General features: G+C 38.3%; 7 protein-coding genes across 7 annotated transcripts; 3 read left to right on the top strand and 4 right to left on the bottom strand. All coding sequences in view use genetic code 12, as the record gives it.

Annotated features, from left to right (window-relative positions):
• Window positions 1-308: 308 nt before the first annotated feature.
• PVL30_003508 (uncharacterized protein) lies at window positions 309-1313 on the top strand (the record flags this gene model as incomplete). Its single annotated transcript, XM_001526053.2, has 1 exon — window positions 309-1313. The coding sequence occupies one exon, from the start codon at window positions 309-311 to the stop codon at window positions 1311-1313; it is 1005 nt and encodes a 334-aa protein (XP_001526103.2).
• Window positions 1314-1660: 347 nt separating this feature from the next.
• On the bottom strand, window positions 1661-5137 carry PKC1 (Serine/threonine kinase; the record flags this gene model as incomplete). The annotated part of the gene is made up of 1 exon (XM_001526052.2): window positions 1661-5137. The coding sequence occupies one exon, from the start codon at window positions 5135-5137 to the stop codon at window positions 1661-1663; it is 3477 nt and encodes a 1158-aa protein (XP_001526102.2).
• Window positions 5138-6015: 878 nt separating this feature from the next.
• On the bottom strand, window positions 6016-9246 carry PVL30_003506 (uncharacterized protein; the record flags this gene model as incomplete). Its single annotated transcript, XM_001526051.2, has 1 exon — window positions 6016-9246. One exon carries the CDS (start codon window positions 9244-9246, stop codon window positions 6016-6018), a length of 3231 nt encoding a protein of 1076 aa, XP_001526101.2.
• A 2398-nt stretch (window positions 9247-11644) lies between these two features.
• On the top strand, window positions 11645-12502 carry PVL30_003505 (uncharacterized protein; the record flags this gene model as incomplete). The annotated part of the gene is made up of 1 exon (XM_001526050.2): window positions 11645-12502. One exon carries the CDS (start codon window positions 11645-11647, stop codon window positions 12500-12502), a length of 858 nt encoding a protein of 285 aa, XP_001526100.1.
• Window positions 12503-13125: 623 nt separating this feature from the next.
• On the top strand, window positions 13126-15015 carry PVL30_003504 (uncharacterized protein; the record flags this gene model as incomplete). Its single annotated transcript, XM_001526048.2, has 2 exons — window positions 13126-13532; window positions 13701-15015. 2 exons carry the CDS (start codon window positions 13126-13128, stop codon window positions 15013-15015), a joined length of 1722 nt encoding a protein of 573 aa, XP_001526098.2.
• A 319-nt stretch (window positions 15016-15334) lies between these two features.
• On the bottom strand, window positions 15335-16446 carry FES1_1 (hsp70 nucleotide exchange factor fes1; the record flags this gene model as incomplete). The annotated part of the gene is made up of 2 exons (XM_001526047.2): window positions 15335-15927; window positions 16395-16446. 2 exons carry the CDS (start codon window positions 16444-16446, stop codon window positions 15335-15337), a joined length of 645 nt encoding a protein of 214 aa, XP_001526097.2.
• A 541-nt stretch (window positions 16447-16987) lies between these two features.
• HUL4 (Putative E3 ubiquitin-protein ligase) lies at window positions 16988-19756 on the bottom strand (the record flags this gene model as incomplete). The annotated part of the gene is made up of 1 exon (XM_001526046.2): window positions 16988-19756. The coding sequence occupies one exon, from the start codon at window positions 19754-19756 to the stop codon at window positions 16988-16990; it is 2769 nt and encodes a 922-aa protein (XP_001526096.2).
• Between the last annotated feature and the right edge of the window lie 555 nt (window positions 19757-20311).

The raw sequence follows: 20311 nt of genomic DNA, 5'->3' as shown, positions 1-20311 counted from the left end.
ATATACACATATACACATATATAATTATTCTTTCTTTCTTTCTTTCTTTCTTTCTTTTTTTTTTAGTTTTCTTGCAAATCGAGATTATTGGTGAAAAGCACAAAACTGAAGCCGAGTTTATTTGCATGAAGGTGTTTTTAACAAGCTTTTTCCCCGCTTCTTTTTATGATTTTTCTTCTTCCGTTGGGCTTATCATAAACTTCAAGAGATTACAAAAGGCATCCTTTTTTATTTTTCTTTTTTTTTACACTTCCTCATCAACATCTTCTTTTCATACTAATACAAATTGAAAATCAACACTGCTCAGTATGTCGGGAGAAATGTGTCAAGATAACTTGAAGGTGCTCACTTCAAAGTATGGGATATGCGTCATCGGTTATAACAAGGTTGGTAAATCGTCATTGATATTTAATTATGTACACGAAAAAGTCGAAGACAATATCGATAATGAAGACGTTTACCCGAAACGAATATATAATGACAAGTTGCGCCAGTACGAGTCCATTTTACTATATGACAGTAATTTTGGACGGGAAGATATGTTTTCAGGCAGCCAAAGACGACCGATTGAAAACGCCACAACATTGGCATTTGTCTACTCGGTGACTGATATAGATTCCTTCAACGCAGTGGAAGAGTACTACAATGGCGTACGATTATTTCTCAAGTCAGATCAGTTTCCTCCATTTGTTATCATTGGAACAAAACTGGACCTTGTGGATGAGAGACGTGTATACAGTCATGATGGGCAAACCCTTGCCGATAAACTTGGTGCGTTGGCTTTCCACGAGTGTTCGGCAATGAAAAATGAGCATGTCCAAGACTGTTTCCAAGAGTTGGTCAATCACATAACAAGTATAACAGAGCAACAACAAGCATCGAGGAGGAAGTCGGACGCCTTGGAAATTTCGGCAAATTTGTCTAGAGAAAGCTCGAAAAGTTTATTTTATGTGCCTACAATTGATGAAGCCAACAATGATCACTACCTAGATCTAGATCAAAATCAGAACCAGGATCCTGAACAAATTGAAAATGAAAATGAGAATAAAAATGAAAATAAAAATAAAAGCCAGGATCTTGATCAGAAAAAAAGGACAACACTGAAGTTGGATTTAAATGGGTTTCTCAAGGAATCTCACAGTGTTGAACCAGTAGCAAACATTTCGCTTCTGTTGGTGAAACTGAAGAACAAACCCACCTTGGAAAAAAAGTCGTCCTACCTGCGACAAAGATCACAGAGCATAAGACGTTCACGATACAGCGATGATGATAATGACGAAAGTTCAAACAGCAAATGCTGCTCCATTGTTTAATACATACATCTACTCTCTAACTATTTTTTGATTCTTTATTCCTTTTTGCTTTCCGCTTTCAGCTTCCTTTTTTTTCCCCCCATATATGTTATTTTGATTAAAAAATTACTCAATTTTGTTTAAAATAGAAATTTATAGAATGTTAAAATAGATTAATAAAATAGATTAATAAAATAGATTAATAAAATAGATTAATAAAATAGATTAATAAAATAGATTAATAAAATAGATTAATAAAATAGATTAATAAAATAGATTTATAAAATAGATTTATAAAATACCATTTACTAAACGTTATTAAATTGTGAGTGATAGCTTTGGCATCACTGGAGTGTACATCTCAAAATCTAGATAGAAGCGTGGTCAGAAATATGTGAGAATCCTCTGAACTGCTCTTGCATTTCTGAAGTCAACACTGTCTCTACCGGTGTCAATCGTGGTGTCTCTGAAGTAAACTCCTTATCGAAATTGGAGTAATCATGTTCGGATTTCAATTCAGGAATAAAAGGAGGAGGCACGCGGCAATTCAAAACGTCATCAAAATTGACATCTTGGAAATATGGATGCTCCATAATCTCTTCAGCGTCACGTTCGCTACTACCCAATCTCTGCTGTGGGTCCTTCGTCAACAACGCTTGCAAAACCAAAACAGTTGGGCCAGATAAACTAACCGGGAATTTGACTTCATCGTGCTCAATGGCATTGAAAATATCATCCTCATCATCACCTTTGAATGGCGACTGACATAAAAGCATTTGAAACAACAATACACCAAACGCCCACCAGTCTACAGATCGATCGTATTTCTTACCAGTGACAATTTCTGGAGCCATAAATTCCGGAGTACCACAAAACGTTGACGTGGTGTTCCCGTGCCACATATTTTCCTTACACAAACCGTAATCTGCAATTTTGATATGGCCCTTAGTCGTTAGCAAGATGTTATCCAACTTCAAGTCACGGTATACTATACCACTATCATGGAAATACTTTAAACCAAGCAAGACCTCACAAGCATAGTACTTGGCTCTTCGTGCTGTGAATCTATTATTCTGAATATGCCACATCAAGTCACCACCAGAAATGTATTCCATAACAAAGTATATTCTATTCTCGGTTTGAAAGCAGCAATGCAAATTCAACAAGAATGGATGCATCTCCTTATTTGCGGTTAGAAATACTCGTTTCTCGGATTTAACACTTTCTGCTTCATCGTTTTCAACAATAAAATCCTTCTTTAGAACTTTGATTGCACATAATTTTTGGGTGTGTCTCGACTCGGCCAACATTACTTTACCAAAATTACCCTTACCCAAAACAGCCAAGAATTGGAAGTCGTCCAAACCAACTTTTCTTCTACGACGTTTACTCTTTGAAGATTTAGAGTGTGCTTTTGATGGTTCTTTTTGGAGCTGCTGATGTTGATCTGCAAATGGGCTTTCCACGTGGTTGCTAGTATCCACATCCATTGGAACAACTTGGTCTTGCGTTGAATGATTGTTGTATTCGAAATTCTCAAACGTATTACGAATATTATCACGCTTACCGTCATTATCTTTGATGTTTTTGATATCGGTTTGAGAAAGATCAATATTTTTTCCATCGTATTGGACTTCCAGTACATTCAGGCGAGCTTTATTATGAGCCCCGCCATGCTGTTGAGCATACTCATCATCATCATCATCATCATCATCATTATCATCATCCTCATGGCCAAAAATTGATTGATTTCTATGTTTCTCTGGAGTTTGCAACTGGTTTTTCTCGGCCGCAAACGCTCTTGATTGCCTTACCGCTTCTGTTCCTCTTTTACCGTCTTCCTCTTGTTCTGCTTGTTCTGCTTGTTCTTCTGTCTCCGTTGTTGGTGGGCGTCTTCTTCCCGCACGTGGATACTCGTTCACCGCTGCAGGTTCTTGAAGTTGGTGGTTCTGGTAAGTTGTAGGTAACTTTGACTCAAAAGGTTTTTCAATGTTTCTGTCATCTTCGCGGTGCAGTTTGTGCTGTTGGTACTGATTATTCAAAGTGGGCACAACATTATAAGAAGGCATTGCCAGTGTTGCAGGTTTTGGTGGTAATGCCTTTGGTTTTTGTCTTTGTTGTGACAAAGGAGATTGGTGCTCATTTCCACTTGGAACAAACTTTTCTCTAGTTGGTGAGTCCTTCTTTGGTGAAACTTTGGTTGATTTTATAGTTGCTAAAATTTCATTGGCCATTTGCAAAGACATTCCACAAAGGTCCGGCACCAAATGGGTACAGTGTGCATGGCACATGACTCCACACTCAGAACATTTCCGAGCATTCTTTTTCCCCCATGGCAAAAGATATCCACAGTGACAACACCATTTCGTTCCGTGGTTCGTGATGGGCTCAAATCTATGTGGGATACGATGTTTGAGCTGAGCCGCGTCATCATTGGAGCCAGGTTTCGAAATACACTTGGTAACAACCTTTTGGTAACATTTTTTATGACACAAAAACTTACAATCTTGACATTGAAATCCAGTGTATCGAAGAAACTCACCACAAAGTGCACAACACATGATATTATAAAATTGTTTTTGCACAAAATGATGTCCTTGCTGTTCGAAAATTTCTTCTTTCTTTTGACGAATAGCGCCATGACGTCCAAGAGGTCCAGCAAATTGTTTACCTTCCGAAACTGATTTCTCAAAATTCAAATTCACAAGCATTTGGCCGCATGGCTCAAGACTGATCCAGGTATTGACCAGAATCTTTTGACGCTCTGAAACATCCCGGTCTCCCTTTATAGGAGATTTAGATGGAGCTAAGTCGTTTTGTACGGGAAGTGTTAACGACGAGCCTTGGCTTGTATTGGAGCTACTTTGGAATGGGGTTTGATCATAATCACTTGTCTGGGGCAAATTCGATGCCGGCAACCATCCACTTGCCCCAGGATCATTTGCAACTTTTTTCTTACGAATCTCTTCCGCGAGGTCAAATAATGAAAGCCAGTTGATTGCTATTGGCACGTAATTCCCAGCTTGTTTATCCATTACCGTGAGTTCAATTTCGTGACTCTTATCAACGTTGATGATCATTTCCTCTGACCAGTTGTCATTCTTCGAGGGCCTCGTACGAGCTTTCTCGACATCATCAATCTTCACAACAACAATGGTTTCACGCTTTTTGAAAGCCGCTGTAGCCATGTGATCCACATCTCTAACACATGTTACCCCAATAGTGAGTTTTCCACTTAAAGGTTTTCTTACATGCTTTGGCGTATCCATGATTTCATAGTCCTTGTTAAAATCGTCATAGTTGATATTAAAGCTTTGATATTTCCTCAAAGTCTTTTCAAGTAACTGAATCTTCTGATCGCTTTCAGCTCTACCGCCCTCGGCTGCATTACTCGAAGACTTATCTCCGTCCATCAAATACAAATGTGAAATTTTCATGTTTGCTTCACGATACTGGTTCTCCACTTGAAGCTTAAATTGCAACTGTTGGATCATGTGCTGTATCTTGTGACCTAAAGAAGGACACTCATACTTGATAAGATCAAACCTAGAAAAAGTTGGCTTCGTCACCGACATTCTGCTTCGAGAGCTCCTGTCGTCATCGGCACTACTCTTGGTGTCTAATTCCCGCATCTGTCTCATCAACTTGTTTAAGGAGTCCAGGTAGAAATCAATCAATGTTTGCGACTCAACAATTTTCGACTTACACTTTTGTACAACCTCAGCATTCGTCGAATTTCGCTTCACATCCTGATATCCTTGAATGATGTTCCGCTCTATGGCAATCTTACTCTTTATATCCTTGATCGCTTCCGAGCGGTCCTGCTTAGTAGGATTGTTTGACATCTTTCAGCACAGTCAAGGTACGTAATTGGGTCTGTTTTGGTTTGATTTGTATTGATTTGAATTGATTTGACTCTTTCAATCGGGACTTACTTTGTCTTGGTTTGTTCTCTGATTTCAGTATCTAGTTCTTTGAGCTCAATACTCCCTGGTGATTTCTTTGTCTTTATGCTAAAAAAAACAAACTTTTCTTTTCGTTGGATTTCAGAAAATTCTTGCGCATGCAAACGACTAAAATTCAACAAAGGGCCAAATTGAAATTGAATGAATGAATGGAGAAAAAGAAGAAAAACAAGAAGAAAAAAAATCGACAAAAAAAAAATTGAAACAAACAAACAAACGAACAAGAAGCAAAGTAAATCTAAAGAAAAGGGAAATGATTGCTGGTGTAGTTTGCTTTTTGTTAATCAGTAATATTATTAAAAAGATATGGGGATGGCAAAATTTGTGCTCAATAATGTGATGGTGTATGTATCGTGTGGTGGCGGTTGGTGGATGATATTGAAATCGAGTTGTTTACGAGGAGGCTGTTCGTGTTTATTTTGAGATAATTTGTTGTTAACAAATTTGGTCACTTGATCTGATTACCATTTACGGACAAATTTCATTATAATTGTTTTTTTTCTATTCTCTCTCTAAAACTTGACTAACAACTCAACCCATTTTCTCTCTCTCTCTCTCTCTACCTGTTGTGTACAAATCTCTTCAGCCACTATTTTTTCCTTCTCACTGTTCTTCATCCTTTGTTATATGTCTATATAGAAGTACACGTCCTTGCATTATTAATAATACTAATATCATTTCTCTGTTTGTACACACACACACACACATATATATATATATATAAATATGTATTTTTACAAAACTCTTTTTACATTGTTCTACTTGCTGTTGCATTGGCAGTCACAGTCGGGAACGGGGCATTTGTAGTGCTTTGAAAACCATTCTTCTGCATGGTGCGCGTGATAACAATGGTTACAACTCAAACAAAAACTGAACCAACTCTTGAAGTTATTTTTCACCGCCAAAGTCTTTGAGGACGTCAGATTCGAATGCACCCTTTCTATAGCATCTGTAGATGGTATAAGCGACCCAAGAGACATTAGGCAAATGGCACAACGAGGTAAAGGGGCGCCACAATGAGGACACGAAGACACAATCTCATTTCTCTTGTTGGAAGCTTTCGAAAATTGCTTAAGCAACATTTGGTTGTTCGCAGTGTTAAAGCCACCAGCCTGCTGTCCCATATTTATCAGCTTGGGTTTTGAAATGTTTTTGTTGCATCTTGTGCATTGCAAATAGAACTGCTTTGGTGTCGCTTGGATTGTAGTACGGCCGTTAAGCGATTTGGACAATTTGGTTCGCGCCACATCCAATTTGGCTCTCACTTTAAACATACCCCAACTGTTCAACATTGCCCTATACGAGTCTATCCAGTGCTTGACCCGAGGGTCGGTGAAATACCTCGGACAAGCAAAAGCCGCCATCAACGCAGCCGTCTGTACATCGCTTGTTCTATCGACATAACTCTGAAGAAGATCAATACCTTTTGATGTAATACCTGTTAAGATGAGACCCTCTAACTCGCCTCGATGCACATTTGTATCTGCAATTCTATTGAGGTAAACCGTCAAGTCTTTATCCGACAAGAATCTAATGGCAACACCGATCCGTTCCCGAAGGGGTAACGAGTGTTCGTCCAATACATCCCACCAATCGTCATCAGCAATGAATGCAAATATTGCACGCAAATATGGGTCATCCATTTCCGAAGCCATCTTCCTGCATTGGTCTTTCCAAGGGCTATTGACATTGGTGTCTTTATACGCCAAGTATCCTGCCACTGCCGTTGCCATCAATCGGTATCTCTCCTTCTTGGATTCACTAAGAATCTCAATCGCCTTAGAAATGTTTCCATGGAAAACTGCCCATCCAGCTGCTTTTGTTACGTATCCCATGGAGACCAAAAGTTGGAGTTTTTCTTCAAACTCGTCCTCCGTTAAATACCATCCTGACACAATCAAGCATAACTTCCTCAATGACTTTTTCTCGCTATTAACAGGAATATGTATACCCGATATTTTCTTACCCTTTGCTGCAGTAATTGCCCTAACAGCCTGTGTATACCATGCATTACTAATGGGTCCACCAGTTGACATAATTCGTTTCTGATCATTTAACGCCTCGGCCCCATTCCAAATACCCAGAACACCCTGGTATCCCAAATCAATCCCCTCAGAGACCATGGTCCCCTTTTCCAAAGATTTCTTGGCAAGACCTAGCCACTTCCATGTATTCCTCAACGATAATTGGTAGTCGTTAGGATCTAATTCTTGTAAGATTTGATAGTTTATTTCAGGATCAAGCGCATACCCCATGGCAGCCCTCCGTTTGATAACAAGACAGATATCATTTTTGAAAATATCATCTGGCCGTAAAAGTTTATTAAGAGGGACCAAATCCTCATCAGTAGATGCGCGTCGATAATCAATTTCTCGATTCGTATCTCCACCATTGATTATACTTTGGTCACCATCGTCTACTGTCGTAGACAACTCTTCCGTCTCGATATCATAGTCGTCGTCGTCATCATCATCATCGCCATCATTATTCTTGCCACCGCCATAGTTACCGTAACCATTAAGGCCAGGGTTGTGGCGGTCACTGGGTCTTCTCATTCTATGCTTAATTGTAAGTTTCTCCAAAGACTTCAGAGACTTGTCCATAATATTTTGGTGATTATTGCCAACGTCTTGAGATACAAAATTAGTCAGCGTTCCCTCAGGCCCAACAATAGTAAACTCGTTGGAGGGGTTGAAATCTAAACCTTCAATTGATTCAACCACCGGCATTCTAAACACAGTTCCCGATTGTCTCATACAGACAAAGTTTGTCGAGGTATGCGAATTCAAATCGGGCGAGTAATCAAACGATACAACTTTTTCATAATCTGTTTTATTGTCTAGTACCATGGAAACAAAAATGGAATCTTCGTTGCTGCGATACAATTTAGACGCTTGTGTTTTCAAACTTTGTAACACGGGATTGGTTTCGCTGTTGGATTGTTCTGATATGGTGGATAAAGCAATATCGCTAGCACCGCCTGCACCGCCTGCACCACTACCAACACTATAATTTTCAGCACTTGCTGGTACTATACCCGTGTGCCATCGCCGGATCAAATCGCCGTTGAATATAGCTGCAAACTCACCTCTTCGCATTGTTGAGTACCGTATGCACGAATTGTGAATCTTTCGAACTGGCAACTCGCTTAAAAGTTTATTGAATTGCAATACCGGGCTCTCGGTAATGACAATACTATTGCTGCCACTACTGCTTGTTTTCTGGCTCGCGCCGTGTCCACCACTCCCACCTGACACCGTTAATTTCCTTCTATCCCAAATGGCCAATGACCCATCTTCAGAATACGATTGAAACAAGTTAGGCTGGAAGGGATCCATTGTTAGCCCCAACGTGCATTTTGTGGCCATTTGGAAAACCGGTGCATCTGAACGCAAATCAATCTGTCTCAAAAATTTATAGGAGCCGCAAATTAAGTTATATTCAGAGTCGGTGAAAAAGCTAGTTGATAGCACTGCTTCATTTGGTAGATACGATGATACAGGCGCTCGGTGTCTCAGACCTGTGCTTGTGCTCAAACCAGTACTAATACTACTGGTGACTTCAGCACCTGCCCTAATTCTCAAACTCTCCTCGATATCCCAGATTTGCAACGAATTGTCCTGCCGCCCTTTGTCATACCCAACAGCCACCATATTGGTCATATTAAATGCAATCGCATTACAAGGTCGAGGTTGCTTTGGTCTTAGATGAATTTCGGGAATTGTTTGGTCTTTGATGTTGAATATAGAAACAGTACCAGTGATTGACCCTACACCGAGTACACCAGGTTGTGTAGTCAAATATGAAGAGCACTGAATATTGTCGAAACCTTTTCTCAGATGGAGCTGGACCATGGTATTTGATTCTACATGCGGGTCTTCTCGATGTGTCAGGTATAATTTTACCTCATTCCCCAGCGGCGGAATGGCAATGAATTGTTGTTCATAAGAGTCATCCCATTGAGGGGTTCTTACTATAGATGCTGCCATTGGACGAGAGACTTTCAAATACTTTTCTTAGTCAAGAGTTTCTGATGTGTACTAAGATGGCAGTGCTGGATACTCTGGATTGTTGTATATCTAATCCGAAGTGACTTTTAGCTGGCGACAGCTTTGTGGAACCTTTGTCCCACTGGACGGTGCGTGTGTGTGTGCGTGTGTGTGTATGTGTGTGGTTAGGATACTGTTGATGGAATATACTAACAATTTACGCGGTTCGATTTCCCGGTGTTTTACCAAAATGCCTATAAAGCTAGTCATTGCTGTTTTAGGAAGTCTACAAATTTTGATAACGAGAAATTTCTCTTTTCAAAATTAAAGAATTGAAAAATAATCAAGCATAGGCTAGTGTTCACCATGACTACCGTAATGGCAATCTTTTGACGTCACTGTAAGAGGAACAAAGATTGGCCATTGGCCAGAAAAAAAAATAGGCTGAGAGAGAGTTTAAAAAAACAGGGAAAGAGTTGATTGAGAGTGGAAGTGTAGGGAACGAAAAATTAAGTGATTAAAGAACTAGAAGAGTATTAGGTGGCAAAAAAATGTATCAAATTACAGCAATGCTCTTTTAAACATTCCCTTTCCACTATACACAATCTAGACTTTTCTTTTCTTTTTGCTTTGTTCACCACTCCACCTTTTCCCTCATTTTCATATCTACTACTCTTTGGCTAATTTTTTTTCCCTTTATACAGATGTCATTAACCAATGGAAAACACACTTTTAGATGCTAAAAGAAAAGACGTTTTTTTTTAGACTGGACCGTTCCTTTTTTTATCTATTTATTTATTCATTTACTATTATTATTCTCGAGCGCAAAAAGAAAAAGAAAAAGGAAAAGATTAAGAGCCAATTGGAAAAAAACAAAACTACAAAAAGAAAAGGATATACAAGAAACTGCTGGCTTTATCATTGGTCACGAATGGTGTTGACACAATTTTCTTATATTTTTATGAAATGGGTTATATTTGAAGAACTAAGTATACCCGAATGTAAAGAGAAAACTGTCTTTTATCTCTAAGACAGAGAAACTAAAACAGGTTTTATTTAAGAAGTTGGCCCATGTTGATGGGTTCAGAAAATAAAAATGCTTCTAGTGAAGTGGCTCGACATCAACTGTTTTGTTCTTATTGTTTTTTTTTTCTTTTGGTTCGGTACCATACATTCAACGGTTTTACTAGAAACCAAAAAATATCTAAAAAACTTGTGTACCCCTAATGAAAACTTGTATTATCGATTCTGACTCTTGCTTTTTCTGTTTGGGCCTCTTGACAATTTTCCTTTTCTTTTTTTTTTTTTCTTTTTTCTATCAACTATTTCCACTATGCCTTTCTGTTTTACTGAGATTACCGATTTTGCACTTGCTATGTCATGACATCAACCATGATAATAACAACTAATAAGAGAGCCGTTGTATTCCAGAGAAATATTGAACATACTTTTCTTTTCTTTTATTTTTTTTTTACATTTCTTTTTATCCTTGCCCGTTGATACATGGATAGAAGGTTTGTATTCCAAAACTTCGTGAATTTTGAGTACAGTTTTATCTGGCGGCTCATTTCCTTTTCCTTTTCCTTTTCCTTTTCCTTTTTCTTTTTCCTTCTTGATTTGGTTTGTGCAGATATATTTAAAAGAACAACTATGATATTCATGTTCATAATGACCCCTAGACCTATTTAAATAAACTTTAGAAGGGGACTATAAGGAAACATGGAATGCATCAATACGCATGTTGTACCTTTTGTGTCAGGAACACATCGACTCATTATTTTTCTTTTCTTTTTTCTTTTTTCTTTTCTTTTTTTTTTTTTCTTTAACTCATTTTTGCAACCGCCCAAGTTAAATCACACCATGGTCTTATATGTAAAGAAAATGAATTGTACAGGGAATTAGAAGGAAAAGTATAATTAACTGAAGCGGAATAGGTTTTAAGGTGAAAAGAGGCAATGCGTTGCAATTTAAGCATCACGATTCGAGTAGAGAGCTTATTGAGTGTGTGGAGGTGGAGGTGGGAAGGGGGTTTCTTTTGCAACATTTACCAAGAGAGTCATCCACAAGCTTCCTGAAGCTTTCTTTCCTTTCCTTTTCTTTTCTTTCCTTTTCCTTTTCTTTTTCTTTTTTTTTTTGTCTTCCTCAACACTCATTTGTTTATTTCGTATACTTTGTAAATGATATATAAAGGGCCATTGATGTTCAACTTTTCCTATCCTTGGTTGTGATTTATTCATTTCCACTCTTTCTTTCAATCATACAAGTTCTATTCAATTAACTTTATACGCTCCTTACTATAATTGAACAAATCTATAATACTACATTCCTTTTTTCATGTATATATATATTTGTTTGATTATTTGATTGTTTATTATTTGCTTCACGTTCATTTGATAAAATGTTGTTTTCAAAACTTTCTTTCGCGTTTTTCACTATCTCAACGGTTGTTGCCGGTCCACTAGTTAAATGCCCATTTCCAAAAGATAAGAAATTAGTTGCTGTTGCAGAGGATTGTGAGAACGAGGGTTGGGCAATGAGCCCCGATGAACCATGCATTCCAGGTAAGTATTGTCCATATGCGTGCCCACCAGGTCAAGTGATGAATCAATGGGATCCATCCGCTAAAACTTACTCATATCCAAGCTCGATGAATGGTGGTCTAAAGTGCAATGCCGACGGTTCTTTAACAAACCCCATGGGTAATAAGCCATTGTGCGTTAATGGTGCAGGTACGGTTTCAGTTGTTAACAAGGCTGGTAAAAATGTTGCATTCTGTCAAACTGTTTTACCTGGAAACGAAGCAATGTTGATTCCCACTAACGTTGCCAAGGATAAAGAAACAAAATTGGCAGTGCCGGGTTGTGAGTACTATGCTGGAAGCGCTGCACACTATTACGTTAACCCACCAGGTGTTTCAACCGAAGAAGGTTGTGTGTGGGGTACTGCTGATAAGGAGATTGGTAACTGGTCTCCATACGTGGCCGGAATGAATATGGATAAGCAGGGAAACACATATGTCACCATTGGTGTTAACCCAAAGCACATTGACGACCATGATGGCAAAACACCAAATTTTGGTCTTAGGATAGTATGTGACAATCCACACGATTGCGTTGGCTTGGAATGTGAAATCAATCCAAAGAACGGATACAACACTGCAACTGGTCCAACAAGTGGCAACTCCTTGAATGCTGATTTCTGTATTGTCACTGCGAGACATCATGCAAAAGCCAAGATCGAAGTTTTTGAGGTGTAGGCTTCCTTTTTTTTTTGGTTTTGTTTCATGAAAAATCGTGATGACGCGAGTATCTTGGCGGTATCAAAATCAAACTTTGATTGTTGCAACCTGCTTTACTTGCTTTTTCTGTTTCGTTTGTTTTGTTTGTTTTGTTTGTTTTTCATTGAGTTTATGATGAATATGTTTTAAATTTTTAAAGATAAAGATAAAGATAAAGATAAAGATAAAGACATAAATATTATATAGATTATAGTGTTTTGATAGAGCAGATTTTTAACGTATAGCTGGCTAGGTTTTATACACTTTTGATGTATGTGTATGTGTGTGTGTGTTTTTTTTTGTAGAAAACTTTCCATATACCATGTACTAACCCTAGAATTTCATTCTTTTTTAATTTCACAATTTTTATCTTCCTTTTGTTTGTTTGTTTTGTGTGTGTGTGTGTGTGTGTGTGTGTGTGTATCATTTTTTTTGGTGGCTGCAAAAAAAAGAAAACAAAATACAAAATACAAAGAGGAAAACGCGAGCATCACATATAAGTTCAAGGAGGCAGGAAGGTATCAACCTTTATTGAAGTTCTGATACGTAACTTGTCATTTAAAATTTATATAAATATACATACGAAGAAAAAAAGAAAATAGATGGAACAAACAACGTCACTTGGTTTCAAGTCAAAATTCTCCTTCAACAGTCATGGCAAATTACCAGTGAGAGAAAATGTAGAGCCGAAATCATTAATTCTTTGTCTTGATGGGACGGACAATGAATTTGGTCCGAAACCATTCACAAATGTTTTGAAACTATATACTTTACTCGACAAAAATAATGAACTTCAAATTTGCTACTATCAATCTGGGATTGGAAGCTCATACAAGGCAGAATCAACAAAAATTGTCGAAAACAATTTTGTCAGCTCAAAATACAACCATCTCAACAGCCGAATCGATGCAATGATTGCATTTTCCTTACTGAAACACGTTTTGGACGCTTACGAATTTCTTGCGAAAAACTACAAAAGCAATGATAAAGTTTTTCTTTTCGGATTTAGGTATGTTGTCACCATTTCACCTCTTTCAAGTCGATTGAAACTTGTTTCACTGCTTTTATCTCTTCTCCCCATTCATATATATTTATATATATAAAGGGGTTCTGTGCTTTCCTCCAAAAAAAAAAACAAAAAAAACTACAGTTTACTAACTAGTTGTTTGTTGTAAAGTCGAGGCAGCTTTACTGCACGTATAGTTGCGGGTATGATAGAGCTAGTTGGGCTCGTGCACAATGCATCAAGAGATACCATAGTAATGGCATGGGACATTTACAATAACTGGGAGCAGGCAGGGCAGCCCGCACATGATAGTTCAACCTTCCGCATGGCTCAAGAATTTAGAAAAACATTTAGCCGGCGCGACGTCAAGATCCATTTTATGGGGCTCTGGGACTCGATTAACTCAATAGGTTTCCTCTGGGATCACAATTTCCCATACACAATCAGAAGTTGCAACGTTCGCCATATAAGACACGCCGTAAGTATCGATGAGAGAAGGTCCAAATACAAACCACAACTATTCGATGGATCAATGAATAATAACTGCTGTACGAGTGAAGATGTAATACTGGAGTGTAGTTCGGGCACATCCCAAAACAGCCAAACTTCATTTTCCACATATAATCGGTTGGTTTCATTATCACCCTCTTTAACCTCAATCGGCGGCTATTTGAGACGAAGGTTTCTTGGTAGTAGACCGGGCTTTAGAGAACCTCCGCTAGAAAATAACAAGAATGATGTGGTGGAAGTTTTTTTCCCTGGCGACCATGCCGATATTGGCGGTGGTTGGGCGACTAGTACTGATGGAGATGGAGATGACTATACCGATGGTGGTACTGTCAATGGGCAATCATTATCGAATGTGTCTTTGCGATGGATGCTTGCCCAAGCAGTAAAGCATGGGGTGAATTTTCGACAAGGTGCTCTTCGTGAATGGTCCCTTAAATTTCCCAGCTTTTTCAGCATGACAGCTAAAAATCATGATGCATTATCTCTACTCAGTCAAACAAAAACAATGCCGGCTGAAGTCAAAATAGATAATAAAGGGCCTTTGCTTCCCTCAAATCCAATCAACGGATTTGCCGGACGCAGTGAAGAAAGCCTCGCACACTTGTGGTTCTGGTGGGTGCTCGAATGTCTCCCTGTTTTTTACAAGTGCAAAGACCAAAATAGCTATTGGAGGCGAGCCTACGAGCCAAATTTGGGACATCAAAGGGTACTTCCCATAGATTGCGTACTACATTGGAGTTTTTTTTACAGACTTCATTACATAAGTGATTATTGTCCGAAAAATGTGACAGAAGAAGCATTTCCTGACCAGTTTTTGCACCTGTTGGTCGATTTCAAAGTATTCAAGTTTAACGAACTAAAAAATTACGCAAAAGATATTACTTTGGAAAAGATAAAGCATGACTGGGAGTCGAGTATTTGGAAGAAAATTCCTGATGAATTAGCAGAAATATCGTCAGACTTTGCCACTTTATAACATTAGTCAACGTATATTCACGCTGGCTTGCGGTTAAATACATGCCTGCTGACTGTTTATAAAATTAATTAGCTAAGATTTTTTTTTGTTGTTGCTTTTCATTTTTTGTTATTATTATTTTGTATCATTCTGTTATTTGCTTACTGAAATAGTAAATACTCTTTTATACAACTAAATATCGTCTATGCCAGCAAAATGGACATGGTGAACAACCATTCTCTCTCTCTCTCTCTCTCTCTCTCCGTTTCTCTTCGATTCCTTCGCGGCCTCTCCTCTACCTTCTCACCAGCCTCTTTATATTCTCTTAATTGTTCATAGATTAACCAACCATCAAAGTTGAATCATCAGTAAAGTCGTATTGTGGGATTTCCAAGTTCAATGGAGCTGGTCCTTTTCTGATTCTACCAGAGATATCGTAGTGGGAACCGTGACATGGGCAAAACCATCCACCGTAGTCACCGGCTTCACCAATAGGCACACAACCCAAGTGTGTACAGATACCCAACATCACTAACCATTCTGGTTTCTTAACACGTTGAGCATCGGTTTCTGGGTCTCTCAATTTGCTTACATCAACATCATTTGCTTCTTCAATCTCCTCAGCGGTTCTGTGTCTAATAAACACAGGCTTACCTTGCCACTTCACAATGACATTCTTACCTTCTGGGATGGCACCCAATTTAACCTCAACTTTAGCCATGGCAAGCACATCGGCTGATGCAGCCATTGACGAAAGAAAAGCTTCAACAGTGGATTTAGCTCCTGCTGCAGACAAAAGACCCATGGATCCCACCATAAAGTACGCAATATTTCTTGCTGTTTGTGGTGGTTTATTGTTCAAGTATTGTGAATAGTCCGGTTGGTTGTAGTTGGACAATTGGCTTGTGGTTGAGGACAAAGCTCTAACAGAGTCTAAATTGATGGAAATATTATGAGTTAGTATAATTTCATCTAACAGGTAAAATACAAAGTACCAAAATGGAATCAAGTATCGAGGAGCAAGATTAAAGCCAACGTTAAATTGGAGATCAAATTAAATACGAGAAAAGAAAGACCTTTGTTCATCAAGTGCTTGCCTGATTACAATTTCACAAATCGCAAATTGTTTGTTCAACAACCATTAAAGGGTCTCAATTTCCTTATTGACTAATAAGAAATGGAGGAGAAAGCAGGCAAAAATGGAAAACAAACTATCTTGTTCGACCCGTTTGTCTGGTTTGTTTTGTATGTCTTGTTTGTCGTTCTTGTTCTAACCTGATGACGATACAATGGTGTTGAAAATTTTGCCTTTCCAAATGAGGACTAAACCTCCCCTTCCCAAACTCCAAATCTTGAACATTAAATCTCTCTAGTCTCCTAACGGTATTATCCTTACATACTTTTTAAGCCCAAACCATTTTTCAATGACCTGAATGCAAGTGAAGACGACATTGGTGCTGCTTATACTGTTGTGTTGTGGTGTTTGAAATTTAATGTGCCTCTCCAGTTCTTCCTGATATGTTTTTTTTTTCTTTCAACAGGTAGAGATTGTTCTGTAACTATTAGCTTGCGTTCTATGTACTGTATGCAGTATTCTATATACTACTGCGAGAGTAACGATTATTTCACCAAACCTCATTGGCTTGGTTAAGTTACATTTGGTAGCGCCTATTGGATACTTGAAATGAAAAATTAAGTACACTTTTTCTGTTTTTTTTTTTTTTTTTGGTTACAGCTGAGAAGTCGACTAAGAGATAACTTTATTTGAGTATCATGGGTCTAAACGAATGAAGCACACCGTCAGCTTCAACTTCAGCTTCATTTTTCTCTAGATAAGCCACACGTTCTACCTTTGTTTTTAAAGAGAGTTGGAACGAAATAGTTGACGCATCGATTTGTTTTTTTTTTTTTTCTTTTTCTTTCATTTTTTTTCACTTTTCCATAGTAGTAAATTGTTTTTTTTAAACTCATAAATTCACTCATCAATTATTATTCATTTAATGCCAAAGCCTGAACTTTCTTCCATGGCTCTATACAATTTTTGACTTAATTTCTCTTTACTACTATAGTTGTATATAGCAAGCTCATTAAAGCAAGTATGTGCCAATGGTAATCTACAACTATCTTGATTATCATTTAGCAAGTGTATTCTAAATGGCAAATTTTGAATTCCCGTTGCTGGTACTCTGTCTGACCCCGTGACAAATGACATGAGCAATTTGCGATGGTTTTGATCCATACTCTGCATGATCTCCCAAAACCATTTAATCACAGTCGAGTTTTTGGCCTCCTGAGCAGAAGGCCAGCCAGTATACTTGGTTACAGACTCCAAGATCTCCACGTCAATGCCATGGTCTGTGTGGCCACAAAGTAGAAGCTCAATTTCTTCCTCGTCAAATAACGACAACGCATTGCCTCCGATAACATTTTTGAAGCCGTCAATAAAGGCGTCGAGTTGACGACTGACTCCATCTCGCAAAAAAAATAGAGTATATAGGTCAATATATTGCTCCAAGTTGGATTCATCGACCAATACATCGGCTCCTCCTTCAATAAGCTCTTTCGTCTGAGTGGTGCCCAAAACATCCTTGTATGTTACTTCGAATGTCAAACCAAGCGTATTCAATTCGTTTGCATCCACTTTACGAAGTGAGCTTAAGCTTCTATATATAGTGGGATGAAGTGTTTTGTAGTCCAGTTGATTTAAACTTTTACCAGCGAGGACCTTGTACAATGCTTGAGGAAAATTCAATTCCAATACAGTTGAGTTGTATAGCGCCAACCCCAAAATAGAACCAAAAAGTTGATACATATCTTCCCTCTCGGTAGGACCAAGTGCAAACCACAACAAGTTTGAATCCTCAATATTTGAAAACATCCCTGATAAAGGATTGAAGATCTCCTTTGTCAACAACATAAACCATTCTTTACGAACACCCCCCGCATCTATTCCTGGCTCGTTCAAAAACAGGACTCTCAAGCTTTTCTTAAAACTCCCCAAGTTGTTTTGCAAGCATCGCAATGAATCTTGAACTACATGATCTCTTCTAACGCTTATCCTGAGGTGGGTGTCAAAAACTACGCGCTTGTCGAGTGAGTTGATGAATGCCTCTTCTGCTTTCCGTTCCATTTGCCGGCGTGCCTCGTGTTCCAAAATAGATATTTTACTACCCAACGAAATAGTAAATGGGTATTGGCACATGTAGAAATTAAAATTTACACTTTTGCTGTTGCGAGCGCCAGATCCATGGATCGAATTAAGCACATCTCTCATTATTGCATCTTTGCGTTGTGCTCGACGCTCATCTCTCTGCCACGTGTCAAAGTCAACTTTGATATGGACGTAGTCAACTAGAAAATTGTAAAAATGATAAGTTGGTATTGGCTTGGAACGTAATCTATTTGCCCGAAACAAAAACAGTATTGCCACAAGTACACTATGAATTCTCCAGTCATTACCATATTGGAGCAACTTGATCTTGTTTTCCTTGCGTGATTTCTTGCTCGAATAAGAACGAGAAGGACCAGCATCAAGGTGTTTGGAATTACCAGGGATTAATAGTGACACTAGTGATTGAGAAGCCAGTTCTGTCTCAGCCTTCAAGGCCACAACTCTATAATACTCTTCGTCTTCTTCCAAGCTTGGAACAAGAATTGAATTTGGCGAGTGGGAGCCATCGTGACTATTTTGAGGATTGTTTGCAACACAATAATACTTTTTAAGTTGAAATGAAAGATATAGATTGAAAACCTCCAATATCGAAAAGAAAGCACTTTCGTCCATTCTTGCAAAGTTTAAAACAATCTGTTTTGTTTTTTTTGAATCGTGAATGTTTGATAACACACCTAAACATCTTTTCAATATCTCGTAGCAAAGCATCCTAATCTCCGGAGCATCGGTCATTTCTGGAACCTTTTGCACACTTGGCGGGGTTAAGGATATTTGGAAAAAGGGTATTTCAAAAAGTATAAATACCCAACGGTCTTCATCAAGCCCTCGTGTGAATACTCGTTCAAGTCGACGCAACAGACAATTAGCGCCTTTAAGAGCATAATATAACGGCCGTTTTGTAGGTAGTGTTGTGAGTAAAAAAAACACCTCTTTGATCCCTTTTCTATCCACGTGAACTGAGTTTGTCTTGTTTGAACTATTTAGCATTTCATATTGTGGTTTGCTGAAAAATGCTTTATTCAACAAATCATGCGATGAAAATACATCATACAAGTATTTGCCAAGTGGATCAAATATCTCGTGTAGTGACTTGCTGCTTCCCAAATCGGTTTTGTTCTTTTGCAATCTGTCATAACACTCACCAATCAAACTTTTTACCAGCGCCACTGAGATTGGCTCGGAACCCTTTTCCATTCCGATTCGTTCATCTAATTCTGGCTTTGTAATTAACTCTACTAGTATATTTGTTGTCTGGCAGATTGAGCACCGAAATTTACCTGCTCTAGGTGGAACAGCTAATATTGTCCCACAACAAAAACACTTGTGAATATCTTTTGTAGAGGGTGTACTGCTAGTCAGTACATTGCTTTGTACCAGCTCCTCCCTCGTTTCTATTCCTTGCGTTGAGGAATTCTCAGCCTGGTTATTCTTACTACAAGTCGATTCGCGTGCATTACAGCTAGAAGTTTTCTTTGCAACGGAGGTGCCAAACGAAAATATCTTGTTCAAGTTCCAACCGGACCTGGAATCCACAGGTTCAAGTTTTGGTTTTTGTATAGGTCCATTGCATTGGTTTGCACTTATTGTCATTTATGTGGAAAAGCTTCAATGTAGTTATTGGTGGTTGTATTCCCTCCTCCGTATTCGCACAACAGGTAAATAAGGGGAAGAAGAAGAAAAGGAAAACTGTTAATATATATACATATATTTGTAAATGTATATACGAATACACCGACGTATACCTTAAAAAGGATTTTTATAATTATCTATAATGTAATTTATTGCTTCATATGGTTCACCAGTTCCAGATCTGATTGGCAGGGTAGAAAATTGATATGCAGATGTGGAATATTTTGATCTAAATATTTGGGTGTATTGATGTTAAGATTTTGTAGAATTAATGAAAAATAAAATATAAAAAAGGAAAAAGGAAAAAGGAAAGGGGAAAAGGAGAAGGGGAAAGGGAAGGGGAAAGCGGAAAGAGAAAAGGGGAGAAAAAGTGAGAAAGAGAGAGAAAGAGTTAAAGGAAATCAGTGGATTAGATGAACTACGTTTGGAGGTAATTCCGCGAGCTTTCGGACTTAGGGCTATGTTCTGCTCCCTGCGAAAACAAGAGAAAAAGCAAGAGTCTATCCAATGAACAAT

Source organism: Lodderomyces elongisporus, chromosome 4, assembly GCF_030384665.1.
Source record: "Lodderomyces elongisporus chromosome 4, complete sequence".
Lineage (NCBI taxonomy): Eukaryota > Fungi > Ascomycota > Pichiomycetes > Serinales > Debaryomycetaceae > Lodderomyces > Lodderomyces elongisporus.
This window is presented reverse-complemented; position numbering and strand designations above follow the sequence as displayed.